Source organism: Melospiza melodia, chromosome 27 (assembly GCF_035770615.1).
Source record: "Melospiza melodia melodia isolate bMelMel2 chromosome 27, bMelMel2.pri, whole genome shotgun sequence".
NCBI classification, from domain to species: Eukaryota; Metazoa; Chordata; class Aves; order Passeriformes; family Passerellidae; genus Melospiza; species Melospiza melodia.
In genome coordinates this window covers 7,944,724-7,972,525 of record NC_086220.1, presented here as the reverse complement: position 1 = coordinate 7,972,525, position 27,802 = coordinate 7,944,724, and the positions used below count along the sequence as shown (strand labels likewise).

General features: G+C 60.3%; 4 protein-coding genes across 9 annotated transcripts in view; 2 read left to right on the top strand and 2 right to left on the bottom strand.

The window, feature by feature from the left end:
- Window positions 1–1,725: 1,725 nt before the first annotated feature.
- GJB3 (gap junction protein beta 3) lies at window positions 1,726–6,436 on the top strand. 4 transcript variants are annotated; one of them, XM_063177508.1, is made up of 4 exons: window positions 1,735–2,120; window positions 3,249–3,384; window positions 4,407–5,191; window positions 5,459–6,436. In XM_063177508.1, exons 3-4 carry the CDS (start codon window positions 4,437–4,439, stop codon window positions 5,472–5,474), a joined length of 771 nt encoding a protein of 256 aa, XP_063033578.1. In that variant the 5' UTR covers window positions 1,735–2,120; window positions 3,249–3,384; window positions 4,407–4,436; the 3' UTR covers window positions 5,475–6,436. The 4 variants fall into 4 exon arrangements, with proteins under 4 accessions (XP_063033575.1, XP_063033578.1, XP_063033577.1 ...); XM_063177505.1 differs by lacking the exon at window positions 5,459–6,436 and having other exon boundaries at window positions 1,726–2,120; window positions 4,407–5,219; XM_063177506.1 differs by lacking the exons at window positions 1,735–2,120; window positions 5,459–6,436 and adding an exon at window positions 2,217–2,782 and having other exon boundaries at window positions 4,407–5,219.
- Window positions 6,437–7,790: 1,354 nt separating this feature from the next.
- On the top strand, window positions 7,791–10,738 carry GJA4 (gap junction protein alpha 4). The gene is made up of 2 exons (XM_063177460.1): window positions 7,791–7,843; window positions 8,616–10,738. Exon 2 carries the CDS (start codon window positions 8,636–8,638, stop codon window positions 9,665–9,667), a length of 1,032 nt encoding a protein of 343 aa, XP_063033530.1. The 5' UTR covers window positions 7,791–7,843; window positions 8,616–8,635; the 3' UTR covers window positions 9,668–10,738.
- Window positions 10,739–16,993: 6,255 nt separating this feature from the next.
- On the bottom strand, window positions 16,994–17,970 carry SMIM12 (small integral membrane protein 12). The gene is made up of 2 exons (XM_063177236.1): window positions 17,456–17,970; window positions 16,994–17,318 (listed from the first exon to the last, which is right to left on the bottom strand). Exon 1 carries the CDS (start codon window positions 17,870–17,872, stop codon window positions 17,594–17,596), a length of 279 nt encoding a protein of 92 aa, XP_063033306.1. The 5' UTR covers window positions 17,873–17,970; the 3' UTR covers window positions 16,994–17,318; window positions 17,456–17,593.
- Window positions 17,971–19,223: 1,253 nt separating this feature from the next.
- DLGAP3 (DLG associated protein 3) overlaps window positions 19,224–27,802 on the bottom strand; it is a 30,086-nt gene continuing 21,507 nt past the window's right edge. For 2 of the 3 annotated variants that reach the window (XM_063177360.1, XM_063177361.1), the window contains exons 4-12: window positions 27,015–27,217; window positions 26,361–26,475; window positions 26,028–26,262; window positions 25,206–25,546; window positions 25,011–25,096; window positions 22,240–22,664; window positions 21,910–22,001; window positions 21,573–21,716; window positions 19,224–21,222 (exon numbers count right to left, since the gene is read on the bottom strand). In XM_063177360.1, coding sequence (XP_063033430.1) covers window positions 21,004–21,222; window positions 21,573–21,716; window positions 21,910–22,001; window positions 22,240–22,664; window positions 25,011–25,096; window positions 25,206–25,546; window positions 26,028–26,262; window positions 26,361–26,475; window positions 27,015–27,217 — 1,860 coding nt within the window. In that variant the 3' untranslated portion in view covers window positions 19,224–21,003. The remainder of the gene's footprint in view (window positions 21,223–21,572; window positions 21,717–21,909; window positions 22,002–22,239; window positions 22,665–25,010; window positions 25,097–25,205; window positions 25,547–26,027; window positions 26,263–26,360; window positions 26,476–27,014; window positions 27,218–27,802) is intronic. The other variant, XM_063177362.1, reaches the window with a different exon arrangement.

Genomic DNA, 27,802 nt, shown 5'->3' with positions numbered 1-27,802 from the left:
CTTCTCTCTCTCCAGGGTTTTCCACCTCACAGCCCCCAGATTCCTGCCGAGCTCCTGCCACACCAGCTCTCTGCATAACATAGCTCAAATTCCTGATCCGGGCAGCTCCGGGGTCAAGGAAGGTTCCAGAGACACTGCTTGGCTCTCAGTTGAGATTAGAGTGCCCATGGCTGTCCACTCCTCCAGGTTAAGCCCATCCTGCACCCCCAGGCTGCCACCTGGGTTTGCTTTGGGTCTCCTGGGCTCCCATTCCATTGTCCCAGCCTGACAAACCCTCACTGGCTTTATTGGCCCTCCTGGATACAAAAAGCCTCGGGGCGAGTGGCTCCTTGTCTGCCAGGAGAGCAGGGAGCAAATCTCTGCAGGCAGGGAGGAAATTCCTGATCCAGGCAGCTCCGGGATCAAGGAAGATTCCAGAGCCCCTGCTTGGCTCTCATCTGGGGCTGGGGTGCCCATGGCTGTCCCCTCTTCCAGGGTCACCCCATCCTGCACCCCCAGGCTGCCACCTGGATTACTTTAGGCTCCCATTCCATTGTCCCCAGTCTGACAAACCCTCACTGGCTTTATTTGCCCTCCTCGAGACAAAAAGCCTCGGGGCAAGCGGCTCCTTGTCCGCCAGGAGAGCAGGGAGCGAATCCCTGCAGGCACCAAAGCACCGCGGGGCTCCTCAGCCGTGTCCCCATGGGAGGGGTGGCCCTGGCCGGGTGCCGATCGGCCCCAGGGTGTGCCGGAGGATTCCAGGGAAGCCTCGGGGCACTCTAGAAACCAGGTGAGGGAAGGGAAGCAGCATTCCTGCCCGGCTACATGGGCACGGGCATCTACCCATGGGATATCCGGTGGGATGGGGCTGGCTCAGCCTCCTGGAAGACCCCAAGAGAGGGACAGAGGGACACCCCACCTTGGGGACACCCTGCAGGTCCCATGGGGGTGCAGCATGTGAAAAACGCATGTATTTTATGATTGGCTTTTCGCAAATGTTCAAATGAATATTATATGTGTTGTGTCAGAAAGTGATGCTGGATTAATTCTCTTAAGTAGTGTGTTAAATATAGTTTTAGGTTATAAAAAATGTTAAAATAGAAACGATGCTATGTAAGATGCTTTGTTTAAAAGAAAGGACTCGCAGTGAGATAGCAGCCACAGGACACCTGAATCTTTCAGAGAAAAAGAATTTATTGCCTTCTTATGAGAAGAAACGAACTTCTTCCCGTCTCGAAGGCGCTGTTGGGATTCGGAGGAAGAAGTTGACACTGCCCAGACAGAATCCTGTGTTTGAATGGAATTTATTCATCATGTATGAAGTGTATGAATATGCAACAGGCTATTGCTTATAAGGGTTAATCCTTTGTTAATTTTTCGGGCTCGTGATGCCCAGATAAAGGTGCGCGGACGTCCGTAACTCTTTGTTTTTATTGTCTCATATTGTCCTAGTTCAATTTGTCCAAATTGTTATTACTCTAATTGTGTTACCATTTCTTTTAAACCATTTTATTACTATTAAACTTTTTAAAAATTTAAAATCAAATGATTGGCGTTTTTCCCAAGCATGAGGCAGCAGCAGAGCAGGGTCCGGCTGCACGGGGACCCTGGTGCCACCCTGCTCGATGGCAAAGGTCCCACCTGGCCACACCGGCCCCGCCAGGGCGGTGCCTGCAAGTTCCTGTAGGTTGGAGATACCGATGAGCTGTTGCAAAACTATTACTAAGGCAAAATCATTTCAAAAGTGGGTTGCAATTGCGTAATCCGGGACTCTCAGCCCTGCTGGCTGGTGGGCGCAGAGCAGAGGGACAGAGCGGCGTCTCTGGCCTTGCTGCCAGCCTGCAGTGCCCTGCAGGGATGGGACATCACCTGGAAGGAGTTTCCTGCGGAGGAATGCGTCTGTGCCGATCTCGCTGCGGGATCTGACCTGCCTTTTGTTGTCGGAGCCGAGCGTGTGTGTGCATGTGCAGCCAGAGCCTCTCCGGAGCTGTTTGCCAGACTCACCCAGTTACTGGGAACCAAACCAACCACCCTTCCCCTCCCCTGCTCAGACAAACCTGTGTGTGCAGGAGGGCTCAGGCTGGGAAGGAGCTTCCCCGACCCCATCCGGACGCCTTCCTCTGGCTCTGCCACCTGGACAGGTACCTGCTGGGGCACTGGGTACTCTGGGGCTGCCAGGGCGGAGGGGGGACAGCCCTGCGGGGTAACGGGGGGCAGGTGGGAGCTGTGCTAAGGTGTAACGGGGTGCAGGTGGCTGCTGTGACAGTGGGGTCAGAAGTGGGGATCCCATCATCACACGGTGCCACATCGGGACCCCACAGGCCGTGCCAGGGGTGATGAAGGGGGATGGCACAGCGTGGCACCCCAAGGAGCAGCAATGGTCACCTCATGGCCACCTCTGTCCCACTCCCAAAAGGGGCAGAGACCCCCTGAGAAAAGGGTTTCTGCTGAGTTTGCAGCCCAGGTGGGAGCAGGGCGCTGCCGGCTCCAACGCCCTGCGCCCACACGGGGCAGGACTGTGACGCAGTGGGTTGGCATCCCGGGGGCTGGCAAAGGTGCCGGGCTCTGCGGGAGGCAAACGGGCACTGCCGGCACAGCTGAGCACTCCTGAGAGCTGCCCCTGCTCTGCCTGGCTGCCATCCAGCACTGGGCAGCCCGTGGGGGCTCACAGCGTGCTGCCCACGGCCACTGCCACGGGGATTGGCACAGAGCTGGGCACGGAGATCACAGCCCCTTCCTGCCCCACGGCGGGTCCATGAGTGGAGCCAGCGCTGGGCTGAACTGGGCACACACTGCTGGGCAGGTGGGTTATGGGCAGGTGGGTGCTGGGTTGGCACCAGGGTTGGGGTCGTGGGTGAATTGGCACTGGGGGCATGCAGAGTGTCCAGGTTCCACCAGCACCAGCTCTGGGGGGCAAACAGCAGCTCCCCTCTCCCCGTTTGAAATCCAAGGGTTGGGTGGGAACGCAGTGATTGCTCCCCACCCTGACTCCCGGCCAAGGGTTTGCCAGGAAGGAAGATCTGGTTCCAGACAGCGTGGTGAGTGAAGGTGTGTGGGCATGGGCAGAGGCACAGCCCTGGCACTTGGCACATGGGGACCCCAGGGACCCCAGCCTGGGGCCACTCAGCCCAGCCACCCTTCCTGGTGTGGAAGTGTGGGAGCACAGCCTCAGCTTCGGGGCTTGCTGCGGGGTGGCCCTGGCCAAGCACAGGCTCCCAGAGTGTTCCATGGGCTCCGGGCAGTGCTCCAGGTTCTGTTCCACCCCACAGCCCCGGGACACCGCAGTGCTCTGCATGAGAGGACCCTGCTCACCACTCTGCCATCGTGCCCTGGCTATGCCCCGTGCTGGACACTCCCCACCCCACAGCCCCCGGTGAGCGGGGAAGGAGCCTGAGCCTCCTCCAGGTACGTCTTGGAAGGCACTGGCTGGGCAGGAGGCAGCAGCAATTCCTTCAAAGTGTTCTGTGAATCTCTTTGCCAGGGCAGACACCTTCACAGCCCAGAGGGTTGTAAAAACCACCTGGGTTTGTAAATCCAGGTGCAGTAAAGCTCCGGGTCAGGCTTCGCATGTCTCCCTGCTCACTCAGGGCAGCCCCAGGCTGAGCTGCTGAGCCGGTTTGGCCGTCGGCACCTCCGGCATTTCTGCAGGGGCAGAGCACTGGTCAGGGTGACATGGTGGTGACACACACGGACTGTGACACACACGGACTCTCACTTTCTGCAGCCCCACTGTCACCTGTGTTTGGGCTGCCTCAGGTATTACCCGTGAGACAGAAAACAGGTCCCTAGCATGTCCCAGCTGACAACGCTGCAGGAGCAGCCATTTCCCCTTTGGCTGGTGATCCTGGCCTGCTCCAGCAGAACGTGCTGCCAGTTTGCACCAGCACACACAATCAGGCACGGAGCTGGTGGCAAGGACTTGGCCGTGTGGCTCATCCCTGGCAGCAAAGACTCTGTCAGAAGGAAGTGCAGAGGGATTGAGGAAGTGTAGAGAGATTATCACCAGGAGTGTGAGGATGGGCTTTGCTGTCTGCAAGGGTGAAGAGCCCCCGTCCTAGATGAATGTAATGTGGTGGGGGAGAGGATTCATAAGATGGAGTGCACTGCCAAGCTGGACATGGCTAATAGGAAGAGTAGGCCTAGGTTAAGGTCTGCTAAGGAGAATGGAAGGGGCAATGGGGTTCAGATTGAGATTGCTAGAAGTAAGGCTAGCATTGGGGTTGCGATAAATAAGATTGGGGAAGATATCGATGGTCAAATAGGTTCTTTGATAAATAGTTTTACTCCATCTGCTAGAGGTTGTAGGAGCCCGAATGGGCCAAGAACGTTTGGGCCCTTTTGGCCTTGTATGTAGCTTGTATGTAAGTGAGAATCAGTGCAGCAAGAGATGTGCAGTGGGGTCTCCATTGCTCCTTCTGCCTCTCCAGGTTGGGTGACCCTGGTTTCCCTCAGCTGCCATGGATTGGAAAACGCTGCAGGGGCTGCTCAGCGGGGTCAACAAGTACTCCACAGCCTTCAGCCGCATCTGGCTCTCCATGGTCTTTGTCTTCCGTGTGCTGGTCTACGTGGTGGCGGCCGAGAAGGTCTGGGGCGACGAGCAGAAGGACTTTGACTGCAACACGCGGCAGCCGGGCTGCACCAACGTGTGCTATGACCACTTCTTCCCCGTCTCCCACATCCGCCTCTGGGCCCTGCAGCTCATCTTTGTCACTTGTCCTTCCCTCCTGGTCATCATGCACGTGGCCTACCGGGAGGACCGCGAGAGGAAGAACCGGGAGAAGAACGGAGAGAATTGCCCCAAGCTCTACAGCAACACGGGCAAGAAGCACGGCGGGCTGTGGTGGACCTACCTGTTCAGCCTCTTCTTCAAGCTTGTCATAGAGATCCTGTTCCTCTTCCTCCTCCACAAGATGTGGGACAGCTTCGATTTGCCACGGCTGGTCCAGTGCACCAACGTGGATCCCTGTCCCAACACCGTGGACTGCTACATCGCTCGGCCAACCGAGAAAAGGGTCTTCACCTATTTCATGGTTGGAGCCTCCTCCATCTGCATCGTCCTCACCGTCTGTGAGATCTTCTACCTCATCTTCAAGCGAGTTGTCCAGAGGACAAGGAAGTGGAGGAAATCCAAGCGCTCCGTCAGCTACAGCAAGGCCTCCACCTGCCACTGCCACGTCAAGTCAGAGGAGAAGGAGACCAAGTCCCAGCCGAGGTGTGTGGCAGCCCTGACTGCTCTCTGAGGGGTGCTGGGGAGGGTGGTGGGGGAAGAAGTGTCCTGGTATGTGCCAGGGATGGTTGGCACCATGGGTGACCACCAGACTCTTCAACCAGGACCTCGGTGGCTGTAAGGGGAGGGGGACACATCCAAGGGAACTCTCCTGCTTGGGACCACGGGCACATCCCTGGCTGTCCCAGTGGTGTGGACACGCTTGCTGGCAGGTTGGTGCTGGCCATGCCTGAGTGTCTGTTCTTCCCACAGAGGAGAAGAGCTGTGACCTCACATCCATCCCAGCCAGTTCACATTCCCCTCAACTTGGCTTTTCCAGCCTGGCAAATCCCTGAACCCTCAAGAGTTGACCTGTGTGAAAACTGACTAAACCAAACAAAGTAATGTCCCTGGAGAGAGACCCACGGGTGCCTGAGCAGACACAGGTAAGGCAAGGGACACCTGGAGCTCTGCAGGTGGCAGTGCCACAAGCATGGACATCACAGCAGCACACAGATCCTCGTGCCCAGAGCTTCTCTTGGGTCCTGCTGCTCTATGCTGGGTGTGAGTGCCCCCAGCTGGTGCCCAGCCAGGGCTGGTGTCACCCAGTGTGTGCCAGTCCTCCCAGCTCACCGTGCCTCACACATGCACTGCTTTCTTTTGTACCAAGAAACCAAAGGAATTCTGGGCTCCATGGCCAGACCTCTCTTCGTGCACCCAAAGTAACGACAGAGGACCAGGGCTCCAGTCTGCTGGCAACTGTTCTGCTGGCCCAGTTTGCCCAGTTTGCTATTCCTCCCCCTTGTCTCACACAAGCACCAAGCCATGTCTTGCCCAAAAGCCCTTGCTGGCTCTGCTGCTTCCCTTGGTGCCTCTGTGTCCCCCCTCACCTCACATCACACCCAGCACAAGCTACGGATCCAAAAGTCCAATAAATGTCATTTTTGGAGACACCAAAATCTGCTCTGCACGCTGGAAATTGGGGACTGGTGAGGGCAGAAGACATGGATGTGCAGAGGTTCCTCAGGAGCCTGCAGCCAGGTCCTTCTCATCCGCCTGAGCTGGGCACTGGCCGAGCCCACAGCCGAGCTCACGTCCGCCCGTTCCGCCTCTCCCAGCTTGTCACGCGTCGTTAAACTTTAATTCAGCAGAACCTCACGCTGGCCCCCAAGGAAATCAAGGAGGGATGAGCATCAATTATTTACTAAACCTTGATAAATATTACAATAAATAGAAATGATTTCCATTTAATCTCTCCTTAAGCAGCGCAAGCAGAGGGTCGGCTGTTCCCAGCCCCGCTCAGCCCGCCCGCATTTCACAGCCCCACTGGGGTGTGCTGAGACCCCCGAGAGCAAAACTCCGTCTGGAACCTGAGCGGGACTTCCCGGCCGGGCTCTGGTGTGGTTCATGCCGAGAACCAGTGGGACGCGGGATCGCAGCTGGGCTCTGATGGGGCTCAGCCCGGGAGCCTGCGGGATACGGGATAGGGGCCAGGAACCGGTGGGGTTCATCCCAGGAACCGGTGGGGTTCATCCCAGGAACCGGTGGGGTTTCATCCCAGGAACCGGTGGGGTTCATCCCGAGAACCGACGGGACGCAGGATCGCAGCTGGGCTCCGGTGGGGCTCAGCCCGAGAGACTGCGGGAAAAGGGATGGGGGCCAGGAACCGGTGGGGTTCATCGCAGGAACCGACGGAATCGCAGCTGGGCTCTGATGAGGCTCAGCCCGGGAGGCTGCGGGATACGCGATGGGGGCCAGGAACCGGTGCAGTTTGTCCCGGGAACCGGCGGGATGCGGGACTCCGGTGGGGCTGGGCTCCGGTGGGGCTCAGCCCGGGAGCCTGCGGGATAAGGGATAGGGGCCAGGGACGGGTTGGGTCCATCCCGGGAACCGGCGGGATAAGGGATAGGGGCCAGGAACGGGTTGGGTCCATCCCGGGAACCGGCGGGATAAGGGATAGGGGCCAGGGACGGGTTGGGTCCATCCCGGCAACCGGCGGGATAAGGGATAGGGGCCAGGGACGGGTTGGGTCCATCCCGGCAACCGGCGGGATAAGGGATAGGGGCCAGGGACGGGTTGGGTCCATCCCGGCAACCGGCGGGATAAGGGATAGGGGCCAGGAACGGGTTGGGTCCATCCCGGGAACCGGCGGTTCGCGGGATCACAGCCGGGCTCCGGCGGGGCTCCAGCACCACCCAGCGCCCGCCGCGCCGCACGGACCTCGGGGGCAAACCACGAGCGCCGCAGCCGCGGTCCGGGCGGGGCGGGCGAGGACGGAACATCCCCGGGACACCGGCGGGGATCGGACGGAGCATCGCGGGGTCTCTGGCTCAGCGGTTTGCCCGGTGGCGGACCCGCAGCCGTAGATGAGAGTGTGAGAGGCACCCGAGCTTCCACCGTCCGCCCCCAGCTTCGGCCCCGACGGCTCCGGCCGCCCCCGCCCCGCCCGCCGGGGCCGCCCCCTGCTCGGGGGGCCGCGGGAGGGGGCGGCCCCGCGCACCTGCGGCTCGGCCGGCCCGGTGCTAAGCCCCGGCCCCCGGTTTCCTGCCCACGCTCCTCCTCCGGCTTCCCCGGGCCCCGAATAAGCGGAGGCACCCGGGCCGACCCCGCACACTGAGCGCGGCCCGAGCCCCGCGGGACGTGCCCGGCGCGGCGGAGGTGAGTGCGGGCACCGCCGGGACACCGTGCTGGGGACGGGGCACCCCACCGCTGCCGGGGGTTCCTTTAACGGCACAGCCGGCGCTTCTGAGTTTAATTAGCAGCGGTTAATGAGGAGCCGGGGCTGCGGCCGCCCTGTCCCTCTCTCACAGCCGGGCTGAGCGCCCGCGGGGTGCGGGCTTGGCCCCCCAGAATGCCGGGAGTGGCAGCAGGGTGGTGAGCGGTGCTGGGGATCCCCTGGCCGTGGGAGGGGACTGGGGCTGGGTGTCCATGGCCCTGCAGTAAGGGAGCTGGTGGAGGGGCTGTGTGTTCAGTTTGGGGTGGCAGCTGTACCCCAAGGGGTTGTGCTTCCCCTCTAGACCATCCTGCTCTCTGCTTTTTTGGAAAGCCAGGGCAGCAGCAAATTTGTGAGCCCCCACGGTGCCTCCCCTCAGGTGCCCTGAGCTCCCTGGGCAGCCCCAAAGCCCCACTGGCTCTGGGCTGTCCCCAGAGTGACCAGGAGAGCCACGAGCTGTGGGTGCCGCTGGGAGGGGAGAATCCCTGTCTCTCCCAGCTCTCTGTTCCTGCACTGTGTAGGAGGAGCCCTCTGGGGACTCCTAAACGCTGCCTGGAACCCTCCCTCCCTCAGAAGTGGGATGTTCCTCAGAGGGTTTGCTGGGACACTCCGCAGAGCAGCCATATCCTGAAAAAGCAGGGTTTGGGTGGTCACATCTGTGCTCCCCAGCATGGAAACAGGGCACTGACGTGGCTGCTGTCTTCTCTCTGCTGGCAGAGGCAAAGGGTTCCTAGAAGATGGGTGACTGGGAATTCCTGCAGAAACTGCTGGACCAAGTCCAGGAGCATTCGACAGTGATCGGGAAGATCTGGCTCACCGTGCTCTTCATCTTCCGCATCCTCATCCTCGGCCTGGCCGGGGAGTCCGTGTGGGGGGACGAGCAGTCGGATTTCGTGTGTAACACCAAGCAGCCGGGCTGCACCAACGTCTGCTATGACAAAGCCTTCCCCATCTCCCACATCCGCTACTGGGTGCTCCAGTTCCTCTTCGTCAGCACGCCGACCCTGATTTACCTGGGCCACGTTGTCTATCTGTCCCGCAAGGAGGAGAAGCTGAAGAGGCAGGAGAGCGAGCTTCGGGCTGTGCACAGCAAGGACCCCAAGATCGAGCAGGCCCTGGCAGCCCTGGAGAAGAAGATGTCCAAGATCTACATGACAGAGAGCGGGCGGCTCAAGATCCGAGGGGCTCTGATGTGGACCTACATCACCAGTGTCATCTGCAAGAGCATCTTTGAGGCCGGTTTCCTCGTGGGCCAGTGGTACCTGTATGGCTTCTCCATGGTGCCCCGCTATGTGTGCAAGAGGGACCCCTGCCCCCATCAGGTGGACTGCTTCATCTCCCGCCCCACCGAGAAGAGCATCTTCATCATCTTCATGCTGGTGATGGGCCTGATCTCCTTAATCCTGAACCTCCTGGAGCTCTTCCACCTCTGCTGCAAGAGCCTGCTTAGCAACATCAAGAAAGTGTCAGGGCCAGCTGTACCGAGCCAGGACACCTTTGTGGACGACATGGTCACCAGTCCCTACTCTCCCAAGCACTATCCCTTCCTGCCCATGGCTGAGAGCCACGCACCCTCCTACCAGACCTACAACAAGCTCTCCAGCGAGCAGAACTGGGCCAACTACCGCAACGAGGAGAACCTGGCCCTGGGCGGCGGCAGCAGACCCCTGTCGGACCCCTACGCCCCCGGGGCTGCTGAAGCCTCCGCCCCGGAGGAGAAGCCGGGCAGCCGGCCCGGCAGCTCAGCCTCCAAAAAGCAATACGTGTAGCGCCGGGCTGGCCCCGGCCTGCAGGGGGACGTTCCTCGCTCCCTTGTGCCTGCAGAGGTGCTGGCTGTGGGCAGGCAGCTGCCTCCTGCCCGGTTCTGTGCTGTACACATTCCCCTCTGGAGGCCCCTGAGACCTGCCCGCCCGGGGATTGGGATGGGATGCTCAGGCCGTGGAGCTCTCGCCGGTTTTCCCCACAGACCCTGCGAGGAAGGAAACCGCACGAAGTTCCCCGGGACAGCGTGTCCTGTGTGCCTGGCCGTGGGAAAGGGAGAAAGCCCTGGAGCCACGGCGTGGAACAGGCTGTCCCCAAGGCATGGCTGGAGGCTGCTGGCCATTGGGAGCTGCGGTTCAGCCAGAGCCCAGAGCCGGGAGTGTGGCCGTGGGAAGCTGCTCCTCTGCAGGCTGAGCTGGGACTGCCAGGAAAAGCTGGGCTGGGGCAGCTCTGACTGATCCTGGCCACCAGCCCCATCCCGTTCCAGCAGCCCTGGCACCTGCCCAGCGTTCGCTGCACAAGCTGCCCCCTCCCCATGGGACACGGAGGGGTTAAGCCAGCTCTGTTGTCACCAGCAGATCCCTGGGTCACTGTGGGTGACCCAGGAGTGTGAGTTCCTCCCGTCCCAGCCCTGGGCTCTTTCCCATGGGATGTGTGCCTTTAAGTTATTTTTAACCTGCTGGGCTGAGCACGGAGTTTCTGCCTTAAAGGTGCAGTTTTGCAGGGACTTTGGGGGCTGTGTCCAGCCTGGCCATGTGCCTTGGAGCCCTGTGGGGTTTAGGGGGGAATCAGCCCAGCACCTGATGGTTTTGGGGTTTTTATTACTTTGCACTAGTCATCTCCTGCTGTGGGCTGAGGGGCTGGGGAGGGGGGGACTGGAAGGACAAATTTGTCACAGGAGCTGTCACCCTGCCTTCCCCAGCCCACTGATGCTGTGAGAGGGGATTGTCCTGCTGTGACCAAGGGGCTGCAGGTCCTGTGTGACCCAGGTGTGAGGGTGGGGGTGGGCACTGCCCTCAGCACTGTTTCCCTTCCCCTGGCAGATTCTGCGTTGCATTCTTGTTGAATAAAGTTGGATGAATGAGAAAAAGCGAAGGAGGTGTGACTGTGCTTCCTGCAGCCTCCAGCTGCCTCTGGGAGGGCAGGTGAGGGTTTGGGGCTGAGGGAGGGGGAAATGCCATCCTTCACTGGGGTGAAGGGGGAAGCGAACACCCAGCTGTGCTGTGGGTGCCACTCACCCACTGAAAGCACAACCCTCCCTCCCTGCTGCGGCCTCCTGTCCCCCTGAGGCCAGCCTCAACTCAGGGTTTTGACAGAACCGTCACGTCCCAGGCTCGTGGTGGCCCAAAGCAGAGCTCAGCCCCTCTCCCTCCACTGCAGATAAACCCAGCAGAGGCCATGGAGCTGCTCGTGGCTGCATAATAGGTGGAAATGAGCCACAGATAAAGGCACACAATGTGGCTGGGGCTGTTGTTTAGTTTCCCCAGCCAAGCCAGGCCAGAGCAGAGCCTGCTCTGTATCAAGGGCCTCTCTAGTGAGGGTGGGACAGGCTAAAAATACCCTGGAGAAAATGAAATATGGGTGATATGGGGCAGTGTCACTGCCATCGGCCACTGGAGGAAATGAGGAGGGAGGCACCCAGCTGAGCTGCCCTTGGGCTGGGAGCCGAGCCCACCCTTGCCTTCCTCCCTGCTGAGGATGAGGGGGGTGAAACCCCTTGGGGTGGGGCTTTGGGCACATCAACAGCTCCCAGCACTTCCCTGTGCCCTCCTGGAGGAGCCTGGGGTAGATCTGCTGTGGGAGGACCCTGCCCTGCAGTTTGCAGGGACTTTGGGGAGCTGTATCCAGCCTGGCCATGTGCCTTGGAGCCCCATTTAGGGGTTTAGGGAGGAATCAGCCCAGCACCTGATAGTTTGGGGGGGTTTTTTTGGGTATTTATTACTTTGCACTAGTCATCTCCTGCTGTGGGCTGAGGGGCTCTGGAGGGACCTTGCCCTGTTGCCCATGTGGGACCTGCCAGGCCACCCCAGCACAATGGGGGCCACATCCCCGTGCTCGCCAGGAACCAGCAGAGCTCTGGGGGGAGCAGCCTGGTGTGCTGGGTCAGGAGGAAAGGAGGGAAAGAGAACAGAGCAGCCATGCCATGTTTACCCACCACAGCGTCCCCAGGTCACCTCCCCTCTCCCAGACTCCTGTTTTTGTTGGCACAGAGGGAGCATCACGCTTTTCCTAGCTACCCTGCAAGGTGAAAAACAAGACAGCCGAGACCCCCCCCTTTCCCTCGCCTGGATTTGCAGTGCCCCGGCGCTGCACAAACACAGCTCCGTGTCCCACCATTGTTCCCGTGTTGTGACAAAGTGCCTCGGGGCAGCTGCAGTGACCCCCCAGCCGCCGGGACGTGCTGCCAACAACAACAGCGAGGGGTTTTACCTGCGGGCCGGGCTGGGGAGGGGGCAGCAGCGGGGCTGGGGCTGGCAGCAGCCTCGCAGAAGGGTGGGCGGGCAGCCCTTAGGCAAATAAAAGTTTGGAGCTGATAAGAGGCCAGGCTGAGCGCTTTGGCACAGCCCGGGGACAGAGAGTGGCCAGACAGGCATTTCTCACACCTCCACACTCCCTCCTGAGTAAACAGCTCCCTCCGGTCCCTTGTGGGAACGGCACTCGCTGCCCCAACAGGCGGCCCTGGATGATGATGCCGAGCCCCATGTTGGCACAGTGAGGGGCTCCCATGGGCACCCCCAGAGTTAGGAAACACTGTGAGGCAGCTCTGCCAGTCCTGGAGGGACCACACACTCCCAGTTCCAGAACCCCAATTCCTGCTGGGGATGTTGGTCTAACACCAGCCACAGTCCCCAGGAGCCCTGGGGCTCCTCTGCAGGGAGCTTTCTGACCAGGTTTCTGACCAGTCCATGCCAGGCACCCTGCTCAGCTCTGCCATGCCTGGGACAGAGGGCTGTCCTGCCTGAAAGGCTCTGCTGGCCAAGGAGTTTATTTTTAACCTTTCCCAGCATACAGCAAACAGCAAGTGTCTAAATCTGACCCACTCAGGAAGAGCCGAGGTGGGAGCAGAATCACAGCTGAGGGGGAAGAAGGGCAGAGAGCTGGGCAGGAGGGTGCCAGGCAGGGCCACAGCGTGGCCACACGTGCCCACAGGGCCCTGTCACTGCCCACGTGTGTCCTCAGGGGGAGTGGGAGCAGTCAGGAGCATCCTCCCAGGCCAGGCACAGAGCCCTGACCCCAGCACTCTGTGCCCACCACTGGGGCAACCCCAAACCAGGAATAACCCTGCCCTTTCCAATGGTGCACAGTGAAGGAAAAGCAAACCCCACGGTGCTCCCTTCCTCCCTGAGTTATATTATATTTATGTAACTCGGGGGGTTATATTTAGCCCTCCACTAGGGTCCCTTCCATGCACGGGCATGGCAGACAATGCAGCCCTGTGTGAGAACTGCAGGAGGGAGGAAATGCACTCAATAGCTGCATCCTGACATTGTCACTCACCCCCAGCCATTTCCTCGTGTGGAGGCACCACGACAGCAGTGCCCAGCACCCTGTGCCCACCCTGGCATGGCTCCTAACCCTGCCAGCAGCTCAGGGCATCATTCTGATGCAACACCAGGCAAGCAGAGGCTGCTGCCAGCAGAGCCAGGGGCTTTTTGTGGCATGGCAAGATCCACGTGGCCTAAAAACAAGGACCCACAGTGGTCCTGGAGTGTTGGGGAAGGGAATCAAGCCTGAGCTGTACCTGCAGGAAGATCCATTGATCCCCTCCTTGGGGATTGATGGGAAGGGAATGGGAAGGGAATGGGAAGGGAATGGGAAAGGAATGGAAAGGGAACACGTTCCCCTGTAGCTGAATAGGAAGGGAACACGTTCCCCTATAGCTGAATGGGAAGGGAACACGTTCCCCTATAGCTGAAAGGGAAGGGAACAGGTTCCCCTATAGCTGAAAGGGAAGGGAACACGTTCCCCTATAGCTGAATGGGAAGGGAACACGTTCCCCTATAGCTGAATGGGAAGGGAACACGTTCCCCTATAGCTGAAAGGGAAGGGAACACGTTCCCCTATAGCTGAATGGGAAGGGAACACGTTCCCCTATAGCTGAATGGGAAGGGAACATGTTCCCCTATAGCTGAATGGGAAGGGAACACGTTCCCCTATAGCTGAATGGGAAGGGAACACGTTCCCCTCCATCTGTCCCCAGCTATGGCTCGAGGGATGTGACTTGGTGCAGAGCAGAGCTGCTCCTCTCCCAGGGCACTTCAGGCCCTTTCTGGCCACAGAAGGAGCCTCCAGGAGCAGCATGGAGGGAGCCATAGCAGGAAGCGAGACGTGGAGGCTGGGAAAGACTTGGCTGCTCTCAGGAAAAGGGCAAATCCAGAGCCTGGGAAAAGCCTGGGCTGGGAGGGAGGAGCAGAAGTCCCCAGGGGCTGTGGGACACACGCTGAGGGATGTTTCATTTGCTCTCCAGCACAGTTGGGGTGAGCACCCGCCCTGCCCCGGGGCTGTGGGGACACCGTGCTGTGGGAAGGTCTGGGTGTCCCAGGGTCACCCCACTGGGGGCATGTCCAGGGTGTCCCGAGGCCACTGCACTGCACCAGGATGGGACAGCAGAGTGTGAGTCCCTGCCAGCCCCTGCTCCTCTCCTCCCAAAGCATCATCACTGCAGGCCTTGCAGGAAGGGCCCGGATGGCCTGGCCTTGGGATATCCCTGTCACAGACATCTTTTATGGAAAATCCTTTCCTGAGGATTTTTCCTCCTGAGAAGCTGAAAGGCCTCAGGAAAAAAATGTAAACATTGATTATCTGCTGCTGTGGAATGCAACAGGTGCATCTGTGATTGGTCTCAAGTTTCTAATTAATGGCCAATCATAGCCCAGCTGGCTCAGACAGACAGCCCAAGTCACAAACCTTTGTTATTCATTCTTTCTTTTTCTATTCTTAGCCAGCCTTCTGATGAAATCCTTTCTTCTATTCTTTTAGTATAGTTTTAATATAATATATATCATAAAATAATCAATCAAGCCTTCTGAAACATGGAGTCAGATCCTCGTCTCTTCCCTCATCCTCAGACCCCTGTGAACACGGTCACACATCCCTGTGCCAGCAGAGAGTCACCTCATCCCCAGCTGGAGCATCCCTGCTCTGATCTAACCGGACATCCAGAGCAGCCATCCAGGTGTGCCGGATGGCCGGGGGGATGTCACTGTCCCCCAGGCACAGCAGCTGTCCCAGTCCCCTCGGTGAGCTGGGGCACAGCTCGCTGCCAGCATCCTGCCTGAGGAAACCACCTCTCCTCCTCTCATGAGCTGCTCACGATGGATTCCAGGAGCAATGCAGGACCTGGGCAGGACAGAGGGTCCATGGGGAAGCTGCAGCTGCCTTCAGGCCATGCCAAGAGCACTGCAGCCAGCCTGACCCCCTGGTTGTAGATGATAATGATTGCTATTCAGCCTAGGTGGGAGATGGAAGAACAGGCTAGGATTTATCAGATTTGTGTTTGGTTGAGTCCCATTCATCCTCCCAGGGCTGCTGAGAGGATAGCTAGGATAGTTAGGAGCCTGGGGCACGGCCACCACAGGCTGGGCCAGGACTGGGAGTACTTGTGGCTGCTGGATTCAACCCCTGATCCATGGAACAGTGCAGCCATGGATGCAGGGACATCCCTGAAGCTGGACAGGCCTGGAGGATGCTCTCACACCAAACACTGCCCTCCTGGCCAGGCATGGGACTCCTTGCCTGTGGACAGGCTCACTGCAGGCAGGGCCTCCACAGCAGCCTGGACCACAAACCCCCTGCACCAGCCCGAGCATTTGCACCTGAGTGGCTGTGAGTAGGGTTTTACCATAATGGCTTATTCAGCAAAGCTTCCTCTGGCTCTTCGTCAGGGCTGCTCGCCCTAGCCCTGAGAGCTGCCCGCTCCTATTCTTGTCCCGCCGGCACTTCCCAAGCGGCACATTGTTGGGATTCAATGGGAGGAAGGGTGGGTTTACAGCACTGGAGGCTTAGGAGAAAAGGCAGCGAGTCTGGGAAGCTGCTTCACCCCTGTCCCAGCGCCTGCGGGAATGCACAGAGCTGCAGCGGGATGGACGGGTGTCCCCACACACATGGAAAACAGCTGGAGTGCCCCAGGCAGGGATGGGAGCAGGGCAGGGGCTGCCAGCCAGGTGCCACCAGTGCCCAAGCTGTCACCGACAGGGCTCAGTCCTTGCCCCGTGCTGGAGCAGCCTCCCCACCGACACTGCATGGGGCAGGAAATGGGGCAGCGAGGCCCCCCCAAAGGCCGATTGTGCCCCGGCCCTGGGAACGAGGGGATCAATGGGCTGTAAACAGCCGGGGGAGCCGCTCCGGCGCGGGGTGAACAAAGGCATTTCACAGACAGCTTCCGAGCTGGTCCCAGCTGGGAGAAGGAACAGGAGCATTCCCACCCCAGCACACAATAGGGAACAGCCGTCACCCCACAGCCCGGCTGGGAAAGCAGGAGACAAAGGGGAAGGGGCTGCTTCAGGGGACAGCGCCAGCCTGCCAGGGGGACAACGTGGTGGGCACTGGCGGGAGGTGGCAGTGGCACAGGGCAGGGACAGGCTCTAAATCACAGCCAGGCTCCTCCTGCACCTTCTGCCGAGGCTCAGCGGCCCTCGCAGCAAAGGTCAGAGTGCTCCACGATCCCAGCCGAGGGCAGCAGTCCAGGCCAGGCCAGGCCAGCAGCTCGGGCAGCAAACAGAGCCGGGAGCAGGGCACTAAAGCTGTCAGCGGGGCAGGAATGGCCCCGGGGCACGGCACAGCGCCGTGTGAGTGCTCACTGCCTGCTGACCCCGGCGCTCGCACCGGCACGGCAGATTTATCGTCCCCGGGAGGGGAAGGCCGGGCCGGGGCAGAGCCGGGGCCTTGCTCAGGCACCACGGGAAAAAACAAGGCAGGAGGCAGCGATAACCCCGGCCCTGGCCCTGCTCAGGCAGCTCTGGCTGCGGTCTGTTTTTTTGGAGGGGACTCCAGCCAGTGCCTGCGGCCAGCCTCTCCCTGCTCAAACCCCAGTGGGATCCCTGTCCCCTGGGACCCCACCCTGTGCTGTCACAGCCCTTCTCCTCCAGATAAAGAGGTCAAACGGAAGCAGATGACGCAGCTGGGGGAGCTGGGAGGGCGGCACAGCCACAGCACAGGCTGGGAATTGGGTGCCTCCTTCTCCTTCCTGCCCGCCACCCTGCTGCCAGTGCCCAGCCAGGCACAGCAATGGCATTTGTCCCACTGCAGCAGCTGGTTTTGAACACACAGGGAGCAGAGACATTCCCTGAGACAGGGATGGGGCTGTGCTGATGCAGGAGACACAGAGGCCCGAGAACTGACAGAAATTTATTGTGCAGAGGGCAGAGATCTCCCCATTCCCAACACATCGCCTCGCTCAGAGCACCACAAGGGAGCAGGACCAAGACTTCCAGCTCCCCCTGTCACCGTTCCTGGGTGGGATGATGCAGGAGGGGATCCCCAGAGAGCTCCATGGCTGCTGCAGTGCATTGTGGCGTGGGGCTGTGTTGGGGTTCATCGAGAGCCACAGGGGATCTGGAAGCAGGGCAGCAGTTCTTCCTGTCACTAGCGGTCAGCCTGACCTCATCCCGTGGCACTCAGGTCCAAACTTCTACTTTCACACCATGGAAGAAATCAAACCTGAGGAAACACAGATGAAACCAGGCCGAGAGTGTTTTGTGGCGCAGGAGCCAGGCCTGGCGAGAGATGAGGAGTTTCAGACTCTCTCCATCTCCACACACGGCTCCCTGCCCGCTCTGCCACCGAGCTCTGGGTACCTTGAGCAAATCCATGGGGTGGCAAACCTGACCCTCCGGTGAGGAGCAGCAGGTGCAGGAGGGAGGCTGGTGGAAGCAGTGCAGGTGACAGGGGAGTCCCCAGCTCCAGGGCACCGCCTTTGCCCAAATCGCCCTTTATTAACTCTTTTCGGCCCGGTTCCTGTTGAGCACGGCCCGAGGGGCGAACTCCAGCTTGTCCTTCAGGCTCACCACCTTGGTCAGGTCCTCGCCCGCGATCTCCTGCAGCTTGCGGTCCTCCCGCTGCTCCGAGATGCTTTTCTCCTCCTGGGCCGTGGCCGGGGGGTCTCCGCGCAGGAACCACTCCAGCTGGGAGCCCACCAGCCCCACCACGAAGGCCACCGGGAAGGTGACGTACGGGGCCTTGGAGCGCACGGCCGCCCACAGCACGGACCACATGCCTGCCGGCGGCGGTCACCGGCCGGCCTTCAGCAATGGCCGCAGGGAATGGGGACCCGCGTGGGCCGCGCAGGGACCCCCGCCCGGGTCCGCAGGGACCCCCGCCCGGCCCCGCTCAGCCGGGCCCAGCCCCGGCCCCGGTCCCGCTCACCCGGGCCCGGCCCCGCCCGTTCCGGTCACGGCCGTGAGGGGGCGGCGGGGCGGGTCTGCCCCCTGGCGGACAGAGAGGGAAACGCAGCGCTGGAGGAGCGACAGCGGCTGGGGACACGGGGGGACGCAGGAGGGGACACGGGGGGGACACGGGGGGACACAGAAGGGGACACGGGGGGACACGGGGGGAATCGTGAGGGGACACGGGGGGGGACATCCGGGCACATAAGGGGACCGGGGGGGATACGGGGAGGAATCACACGTGGGGACACAGGGGGGACACGGGGGAGACACCGAGGGGGGAATCATGGGGGGACAAGGAGGGGACATGAGGGGGACCCGGGAGGAAGGACACGGGGGGACACGGTGGGGGAATCATGGGGGACACGGGGGAGGGGGCATGAGGGGACACAGAGGGCACACGGAGGGACACCGAGGGAGGAGCCATGGTGGGGGACACGGAGGAGACATGAGGGGGACGGGGGGACACCGGGGGGGAATCCTGGGGGGACACCGAGGAGGACACTGCGATGACACTGAAGGGAAGAAGATTGAGGGACGCAGAGGGGCACGAGGAGGAGTCATGGGGAATATGTGGGGGGATAGTGAGGGGGAATCATGGGGGGACACGGGGGGAACACGAAGGGGAGCATGGAAGGGACGTGATGGGGAGTCATCAGGGGAGAAGGAGGAATACACAAGGGGGGAACATGGAGGGGAGCCATGCAGGGGACAAGGGGTGTCACGGGGAGACACCCACAGGGCGAGACCCCCGGGGAGAGTCACAGGGTGTCACCCATGGGGGGACACACAGGGAGGAGCCCCAGGGGGGACCCAGGGACGATTCAGGGAGAGACAAGCACTAATCACAGAGGGTGTCTTGGCCACGGGGAGATGGAGTCATGCAGGAGTCACGAGGAGTGTCATAGCGAGACACCCACGGGGGTGTCACAGGGGAGACTCACGTGGGGAGTCACAGGGAGAGAAAAACTCACAGGGAGAGAAACACCCACATGGATGGAGGACATCCATGGGGACAGACTCAGAAGCAGAGACCCTGCTGGAAGAGACCCGTGGGAGGTTTCCATGGGGAGATCCACGAGGAGACCTGCAAAAACCCCTCTCCCACCCCATGATCACCAATTTCCACACCACACCCGCGCCTTTCCCATCCCTCGGACACAAAAGGAGGGGAGACAGCTGAAAGGCGAGCCCGGTGCCGGCCATGTCCCCGCAGGGAAGTGGCCGCTGGCCCGGAGTAACCAAAGTCATCTTTATTAATTGCGGCGGTTCGTTACAATAAAAAGGGAGCCACGTGTCACGGTCACTGCACGGCGCTGGCCGGGGCGGGGGCCGGGGGGCCCTTCCCAGGCACATCCCTAATTTGGGGGTGCAGGGGGAGTGGGGTGGGGAAGGGCTTTGTGGGCGCTGCCGTCACGGAGGTGTTTAGCACCGACGGACCCCCAGGAGCGAGGGACCCCCAGCCAGGTGTCCCCCAGCTGCCTCTGTCCCCACCGCCCTGCCTGAGGGCCTGGGCGAGGCTTGGCCCCAGATTTCGGGAGGTTTGGCCCCAGATTTCGGGAGCTACCTGGCACCCACTGGCCCTGCCCTGGGGGTGGCTGGTGATGCTGCGTGGGGCTGCTGGCGCGGCAGAGGGAGGGACAGCGGTGGGATTTTCCCCCCTCTGCCACCAAAAGGGACACTGAGGGGGGACAGGATTGTGGGGGACGGGGTTAAGGACAGGGGTGAGGCAGATGCAGCCTCCTGCCCCACCACGCTGCTCTGCCCTGGAGGGAGCTCTCCACCCTGTTCCTGGCTCTGTGCACAGTGATGGGGGAGCTGGGAACAGCCACATCCCAGGGTGTCCCTTGGCCCTGAGAGGCATCAGGTAGGTGACAGCCCTATCCTGGGGTGTCCCACCCCACAGGGCTCCAGGAGCTCAGGGGGAAGGGGTGTCCCCCTGAGGGCGTCTCTAACTCCACACTCTGGGACGGCTGCTGGCCATGTCCACACCCCGGTGCCACCCACTGGTGCCAAGCCCAGCGTGGTCCTTGTCACTGCAGGTGGGCTCACTGAGGAGCATCTCCCACCTGCAGCAAGGCACGGGACGGGGGACTATTGCCTGTCCCTGGCTGGTGCCACATTGCAGAGGTGCTCCTGGCCTCCAGGCTGGCAGGAGGGAAGGACGGACGGATGAGGGATGGGCTGAGGAGGAGGAGGGCTGAGCGGGAAGGGGAGAAGCGCGTGTGGCGATGCTCCGTGCGAGGGAAGCGGGGCGGCTCGCCGTGACCGGGGGGCCTCTGCTGCTCTGGCCCGTCCCACCAGGCAGGACACAGCGCTGGTCACGTGTAGTTTCTGGTTTATTCCTTGGGTTATATTTATATATGTATATAGGGGAGGGAGCCCTGGGTCCCCACGGCACCTGAGCCGCGGGCTGGGGGGAGCAGCGAGGGGACCCCTTTGTCCCCAGCACGTCCCAAAGCCTCGTCCGGCAGGGCAGGGCTGGGGGGCTGTGGCCGGGGTCAGGGCTGGGGGCCCGTCCCCGCCACACACCAGGGGATTGCACTGAGTACAGAGAGGCGGGGGGGCCTGCCTGCAGCCCCCTCCCCTCCAGCCCGGCGGGGCCGGGCGCCGGAGGTCACCTCTCTTTGGGTTGGGATGCAGGGGCGGCTGTGCAGAAGGGCTGGGGGAGAGGGAAGGGGACAGAAAGCTGGGACACAGCCCCAGGGAAGGCAGAGGGAGGGAGGGAGAGCCCCGGACCCCAGGAGAGGCTGGCAGGGGCATGCGGGCAGTGGGGGGCAAGGGGACGGGGCAGAACCGGGCTTTGCGTTCGCCCGCCGTCGGATCCACGAAAGGGCTAAGATAGAAAAGAGAGAAGCTGTGAGTGGGGCCAAGAGGTGCCCCAGGGTGTCCCCGCGGCCCCCCATCACAGTGAGCTACGGCCGCGCCGTCCAGTCCGGGTAGAAAAGCGGAGGCTGCGGTCACAGCCGGGTCTGCGCCTCGGGGATGTAGATCTCGATGCTGTCCGCGCTCTCGGTGGCCGAGCTCTGGCGGAAGGACGCGGCTCGCTTGGCTGCCAGGAGCCGCTTGCGGGCCTCCTGCCGCTGCCGGTCCACCGAGTCCAGGGAGCGCTCCTTCACCGGGTGCACCTTGGAGCGCGGCGGCTTCTTTGGTATCGGGGGAGGCACCTTCTTCTCCTCCTGCACACACAACAGGGGCGTCAGGCCGGGACCTCCCAGGAATGGGCATCCCTATTTATCCCTATCAGCGGGCTCAAGCCGTGCTGAGAGGCTCCACAGACCCTCCCACAGGTTGCAAGGCAGGGCTGCATATCCCTTTATCCACCCCGTGCCAGGACCCTGCCTGGCCCTTTGCAGTGGGAGAGCAGCCCTTCTCTAGGCTCGCTTTTTCCCAGCTCTGTTTTTCAAGGGTTTGCTAAAAGCAGCCACCAGTGGGAGCCCGGCAGTGGTTTGGGTTCAGATGTGCTTGGGGATGAGGAGGGAGGAAGAGGTGACACGTACAAGTGCCAGTGGCAGAGCCCTGCCCTCACCTTGGGCTCCATGATCTTCCACCCATTGGCCTTGAGCTGCTGGAGCTCCCCAAACTTCATGCTGACATCCTCAATGGAGAGCTGTAGGAGGTCCCAGAAGCCAGCCAGGTCTTGGAAGGTGGGCACAGGGAATGCGTTGGGATCCTGTGGGGACAGAGGGACAGAGTGCCACCCTCATCCATCAGTGGGATGTTGGCTCTGCTGGCCATGGGGCCATCCCAGCTCCCTGGGCTGGCTCTGTGTCCAGCTGTCCTCCATGGTGGCCCATGGCTGAGAGTATGAGACACCCCCTCCCCAGCACAGCTGACCCCTGGCACGCTGCCCTGCCCGCACTCACCATGTTCTGCTGGCAGAGGCGGTAGAACTGCTGCACCTTCTGAGACATGAGGAGCTGGGCACTGCCCACCGCACTCCGGATCTTCTCCAGGACTAGGGGGGAGAGCAGACAGTCACAGGCAGCTCAGAGCCCTCCAACACACCGTGTCTCTCCTCTTCCTCATAGCCCCAGAGGGTTTCCCAGTGTTTCTTGCCCTCACCCAACCCCTTCAGGCTTGGCTGGGAAGATGCTCCAAGGTGGGAGCGCTGCAGGACAATGACTGTGCCCACCCAGCTCTGCAGGATCCCCAGCCCCTCCCTTTGCTGTGACACCCCACCCCAGCCGACTCACTCTCCTCGGGCAGGTCATAGTCCTCCGCCTCCCTCTCCATCTGCTGGCACCATCCCTCCATCTTCTCCACCTCAGCCTGCAGCAGTTTGATGAACCACTCCCCGTCGCGGTGGCACGGGGAGGCGCGGCCGGAGTCGGGGAGGCTGCGGGAGCCCCGCTCGATCCAGGCATCCCTCCGGGGCACCTCCACCGTGTCGTACTGCAGTTGGTAATCCTCGCGGTACGCCCACTGCCCCTGCGTGTGCACCGTCTTGTACACGGCGTACTGCCGGCCCGACTCGGGCTCCGAGGAGTGCCGCTGGAAGGGCCGCCCGAACTGCAGCGCTTTGTCCTCGGTGGCCACGGCCAGCCCGGTGAAGCCCTCGAGCTCCAGGTCCGCCTGCACGCCCGCTGTGACGCTGTTGGAGCGCTTGAAGCGCGCTCGCCTGCCGAGACAGGGAGAGTGTGGGGATCCTCACTGCCAGCAGGGATTGTCCTGTCCCCGTGAGACATAAACTTTAAGGAATTTAGAGGTTTTAGAGGACCTAAGAATTTAGTTAGAGATAAGCTTTATTTGAGTTGATTAAAATAAATGGGTAAGCCCTGGTGAAGTTAAGAGTTAGTAGTCGCACCGTTGGAGCGCTTGAAGTGCGCTCGCCTGCGGAGACAAGGAGAATGTGGGGACCCTCACTGCCAGTCCCTCACTGTCCCATTCCCCAGAGACATAAACTTTAAAGAATGTAGAGATTTTAGAGGAGCTAAAATTTTATTTGAGTTGATTAAAATAAATGGGTAAGCCCTGATGAAGTTAAGAGTTAGTAGTCACACCGTTGGAGCGCTTGAAGTGCGCTCGCCTGCGGAGACAAGGAGAATGTGGGGACGCTCACTGCCAGTCCCTCACTGTCCCATCCCACTGAAACATAAACTTTAAGGAATTTATAGGTTTTAGAGGAGCTAAGATTTTAGTTAGAGATAAGCTTTATTTGAGTTGATTAAAATAAATGGGTAAGCCCTGATGAAGTTAAGAGTTAGTAGTCGCACCGTTGGAGCGCTTGAAGTGCGCTCGCCTGCGGAGACAAGGAGAATGTGGGGACCCTCACTGCCAGTCCCTCACTGTCCCATCCCACTGAAACATAAACTTTAAGGAATTTAGAGGTTTTAGAGGAGCTAAGATTTTAGTTAGAGATAAGCTTTACTTGAGTTGATTAAAATAAATGGGTAAGCCCTGATGAAGTTAAGAGTTAGTAGTCGCTCTGACACCGTTGGAGCGCTTGAAGTGCGCTCGCCTGCGGAGACAAGGAGAATGTGGAGATCCTCACTGCCAGTCCCTCACTGTCCCATTCCCCTGAGACATAAACTTTAAGGAATGTAGAGATTTTAGAGGAGCTAAAATTTTATTTGAGTTGATTAAAATAAATGGGTGAGCCCTGATGAAGTTAAGAGTTAGTAGTTGCTGTGATGCTCTTGGAGCGCTTGAAGCAGAGACAGGGAGAGTGTGGGGACCCTCACTGCCAGTCCCTCACTGTCCCATCCCACTGAAACATAAACTTTAAGGAATTTAGAGGTTTTAGAGGAGCTAAGATTTTAGTTAGAGATAAGCTTTATTTGAGTTGATTAAAATAAATGGGTAAGCCCTGATGAAGTTAAGAGTTGGTAGTTAACTGATAATTGATTGCTTGTCAGCACAATGTTTGGTTAGCTGGGTTTATGATGAAGAATATAGAAATTGATAAATAGCTTTTAGGAACATAAGACAATTGTAGGGCTCCTCTGTTCTGAAACCAATTGAAGACAGGGAGTGGGAGTTCTACCAAGGGTTCATTTGTCATATTTGCATTGAAAATGTAGAAAGGTCAGAATGAGGAAGACTTCATTTACTTCCTCATTTTGGGAGCCCTCCCCATGAAAAGGACCACTGACCCATTTCAAGGAACAAACTCTGCATGGTTAATAGCTTTTGAACTAATTACCATACAAAGCAGGGAAGGGGATATACCAAAGTTATGAACATGTATTTGTATTTTGGGTATTCAATACTTGTACAGATAAAAGGACTCTGCAATCACCTGTAAATTGGGGTGTGTATTTGGGAGCTATCCCCCAATAAACATACACTTTCTGACTCTAAACTGTTAGAGAGTTCTCGTCCATCACAGTTGGATATCGGTACTAGATCAATATCCATATTTTTTTAACAAATCCCCCCTGTCAGGCATGACAGTGGCAGGGGCAGGGTGAGGGACACCCACGGGTAGGATGGGGCTGGGAATGCCGGGGTGGATCCCGGAGCATTCAAGGCCACAGGCACAACCCTGAGCAGCTGCAATCTGCCAGTCCCTCATCTCCTCTGCTCTCAGCCTGTTTCCATGGCTACCAGTGCTGGACCAGGGATGGAGAGGAGCACCAGGCTGCATGGGCACCATGCCAGAGCTCCCCTCCCGCAGGCCATGCAGGTTCTGGCACACCTGGCCTTCCCATCCCAGCCAAAATGTCACGGTTAGCTACAGAAATGCCCAAAGGTTCATCTGCACCTGGCGTGGGCTCAAAGCTAAGGGCTGAGCCCAGCAGAGGAGACAGGAATAGGGCAGGAATAGGGCAGAACCTTCTCTGGGCAGCAGAGAGGACAAAGGAAAGGCCAAATGCTGCTCCAGGTGGGGGCAGCTAGCCTGGGATGGGGATGGTGCTGAGCTCTGGGGTTTCAGCCACAGAGGAGAGGGAGAAGATGCTGTGGGGTAGCAGTGGTGTGCAGGAAGCCCTCGGGAAGCCAATGCCCCAGTCCTGCCATGTGGTACCTTTTGTCCTCCTCCACCTGCACCCCGATGGAGTGGAACTCCCTCTGGCTCCGGCTCTCCGTATCCGAGTCAGAGACGGCCTCAACCTGCCGAGGGGCAGAGAGAGAGAGCTTGGAGGGAATCCCCCAAACGCAGCGTGGCAGCTCAGCACAGCCCACACCACCGGGGCAGCCCGCAGGGAGGAGCAGAGCCCACCTGCACGCCGATGGACGGACGCCACTTCCTCTGGCGAGCCAAGCTCCGCAGCTCCTCCCGGCCTGGGATGGCCTTGATGATGAGGGTGGAGGGCTTGGGAGCGGCACGGGGCTGGACTGGGGGCAGGTCCAGGGCCACGGCCGTCACCTTGGAGCTCTCCAGGCTCTCGGCAGAGTTGCAGCGGGCCGCGGCGTCTTTGGACCAGGCGGGGCTGCGGGCGACCTCGCTGGGCAGGTAACTCTCGTGGGTGGACTCGGTGCTGCTCTGCGCCGTGACGGAGATGAGAGGTTTGGCTTTGGTTCCTGGAGGGATGGGAGGTGGAGCTTTTCTGTAACTGAAGGCTGTTGTGGGAGAGGCGCAGGATGAAAAGGCACGTGAAAACACAGACATTTGTTCATTTCCCGCCACGAACAGGGGCCCCAGGGAATTCTGCCCGTCTCCTCCCACAGCACGGGCATCATGGCCCCACAGGGTTTGCCCCTAAGCTGGGTTAGATATGGGCCAGATTTCAGAGGTGCTGTTTGACCAGTTTTTGGGATTGGAAAGCACCCCAGACCCACACTGGCCACATTGCTGCAGCACCCAGCAAGGGGCAGAGATGGGGACAGAAGGAGGGGATGGCAAATGCCTGCTGGGGACACAGAGCAGCCCCCTGACTGGGACTGGGTGACAAACAGGATGCTCACACCCTGTCCCGGGCACTACAGGGGTCAAAGGCCAGGAGGAGGGCAGCAGCAGCCCTTGGCATGTGCTCAGATGAGCAGGCAGGGAGATGTGGGGTTCCCTCACGCGGCCAAGCCCTCACCACCCCATAGGACTCACAAGTGCTGGGCTTCAGGATGCTGCTGGTGATGGGCGGCCCAGGAGGGGCCGACATGGAGAAGAGTGAGAGACAGTCGTCGTCCTGGGAGCAGCCTGCCTGGATGGCCCGCAGGTAGCTGTGGCTCCGCATGCGGAAGCAGCCGGGCAGGTCCAGCGCCTCCACGGCCTGCGACTCCACCTCACCAAACACCGACTCGCAGACGGCCTCAAACTGGTGGTTGAGCTCGTCGTTGATCTGGGGAGAGCGGTGGGTGAGGCTGAGGCAGGGCAGGGGATGCCCAGAGTGATGTCCACCACATCCCTGCCCCGTGGAACCCGAGGCACAGAACATACCTGGCCGGTGGTGAAGGAGCGCCCGTAGCTCTGTCCCCGCGGGAGCATCCGCGGTGGCGTGCAGCAGCTGGGACAGTTACAGATATATGAATCAGAATAGTGCCTACTTGCAAACCTAATGAGAGACAGTGGGAATAGAAGGGATCGCACCAAAAGCAACACATTCCAGCAGAGCATCGGGAAACGCGGCCGCAGCGATCCTCCCGCTGGCTACTGCTCTCCCCACTCCTTACTGCCCCCAAAACTGTCACCTGCTGGAACTGGAGCACATCTCACTCATCCCCCTTTGAACATGCCTCTTCTCCCCACAATCTACATGTGGCTGCAGCAGCAGGTCCCCCCCAAAAGCCCAGCATAGCCATGTCCCCCCCAGTGCCCTGACACCGAGCAGGGATGGGGCTGGGTGCTGCCGCATTGGGGAGTGCAGCTGTGAGCAGGGAGAGTGCTGTGAGCAGGGAGAGTGCTGTGAGAGGGGACAGTGCTGTGAGAGGGGACAATGCCGTGAGCAGGGAGAGTGCTGTGAGAGGGGACAGTGCTGTGAGAGGGGACAATGCCGTGAGCAGGGACATGCCACTCGTCCTCCCAGGGAGCCCTGGCCCTGGCCCCACTGCTGCCTGCAGAGCTGGGATGGGGCTGGGAGGCAGCAGCCCTTACTTGGTCCTGGCCTGGTCGGCGCTGGAGGAGCGGCGGTAGCTGTCTCGCCGCGTGGCCGCCCTGGGCAGCACTTTGGAGCTGATGTCCGAGTCGGCGCTGTCCTCATCGCCCATGGCCTTGATGTAGCTGCCGCTGCGCATCCGCCGGCACGGGATCTCCCCGTCCTTGCCCGCCGGGTACCCGCTCCACTCGTCCTGCGGCACCTGGAGCAGGAGGCAAATTGTGGGAGGATGTGGTGGCCGGCGTCCCACAGGTGGGATGCAAAGCCAGGCCAAATCCAGCCCAAATTCAGCCCAAATCCAGCATGTGTGCCCTGTTCCCCTGTCCTCCCCATGCACCCCAAAGATGCAGACCCTGGGGGCTCTGACCCTTTTGGAAAGCCCCAAAATCCAGGAGAGCAGATCCCTCCTAACAGGCACAGCTCCCCATTCCCACAGCGCAGGGCGGCGCAGCAGCTCCCACCTCACGGCCCCTCTGGCAGGAGCGTCTGGGCCAAATCCCACCCATGCCAGCGCAGCACCCGCCTGACGTATCGGACACCAGTGGCACCACGTGCTGCTGACGCCAGCACCATGGGGTCCTTATAGGGCAGTGACAGGGGGACAGTGTCCCCTGGGGCCCCCAGCCAGGGTGATGGGGGCAGCACCCTGCCCCAATGCCCCGGCTGCTAGGAGACAGGCCCCAGCCACCCTCACCACCGGCCAGCACAGCATTGCTGCTCCCTGTCTCCTTCCCCCAGGAAAGGGAGAGAAGAGTTAATTAGCTTTTAATTGGAAGGGGGGTGACCT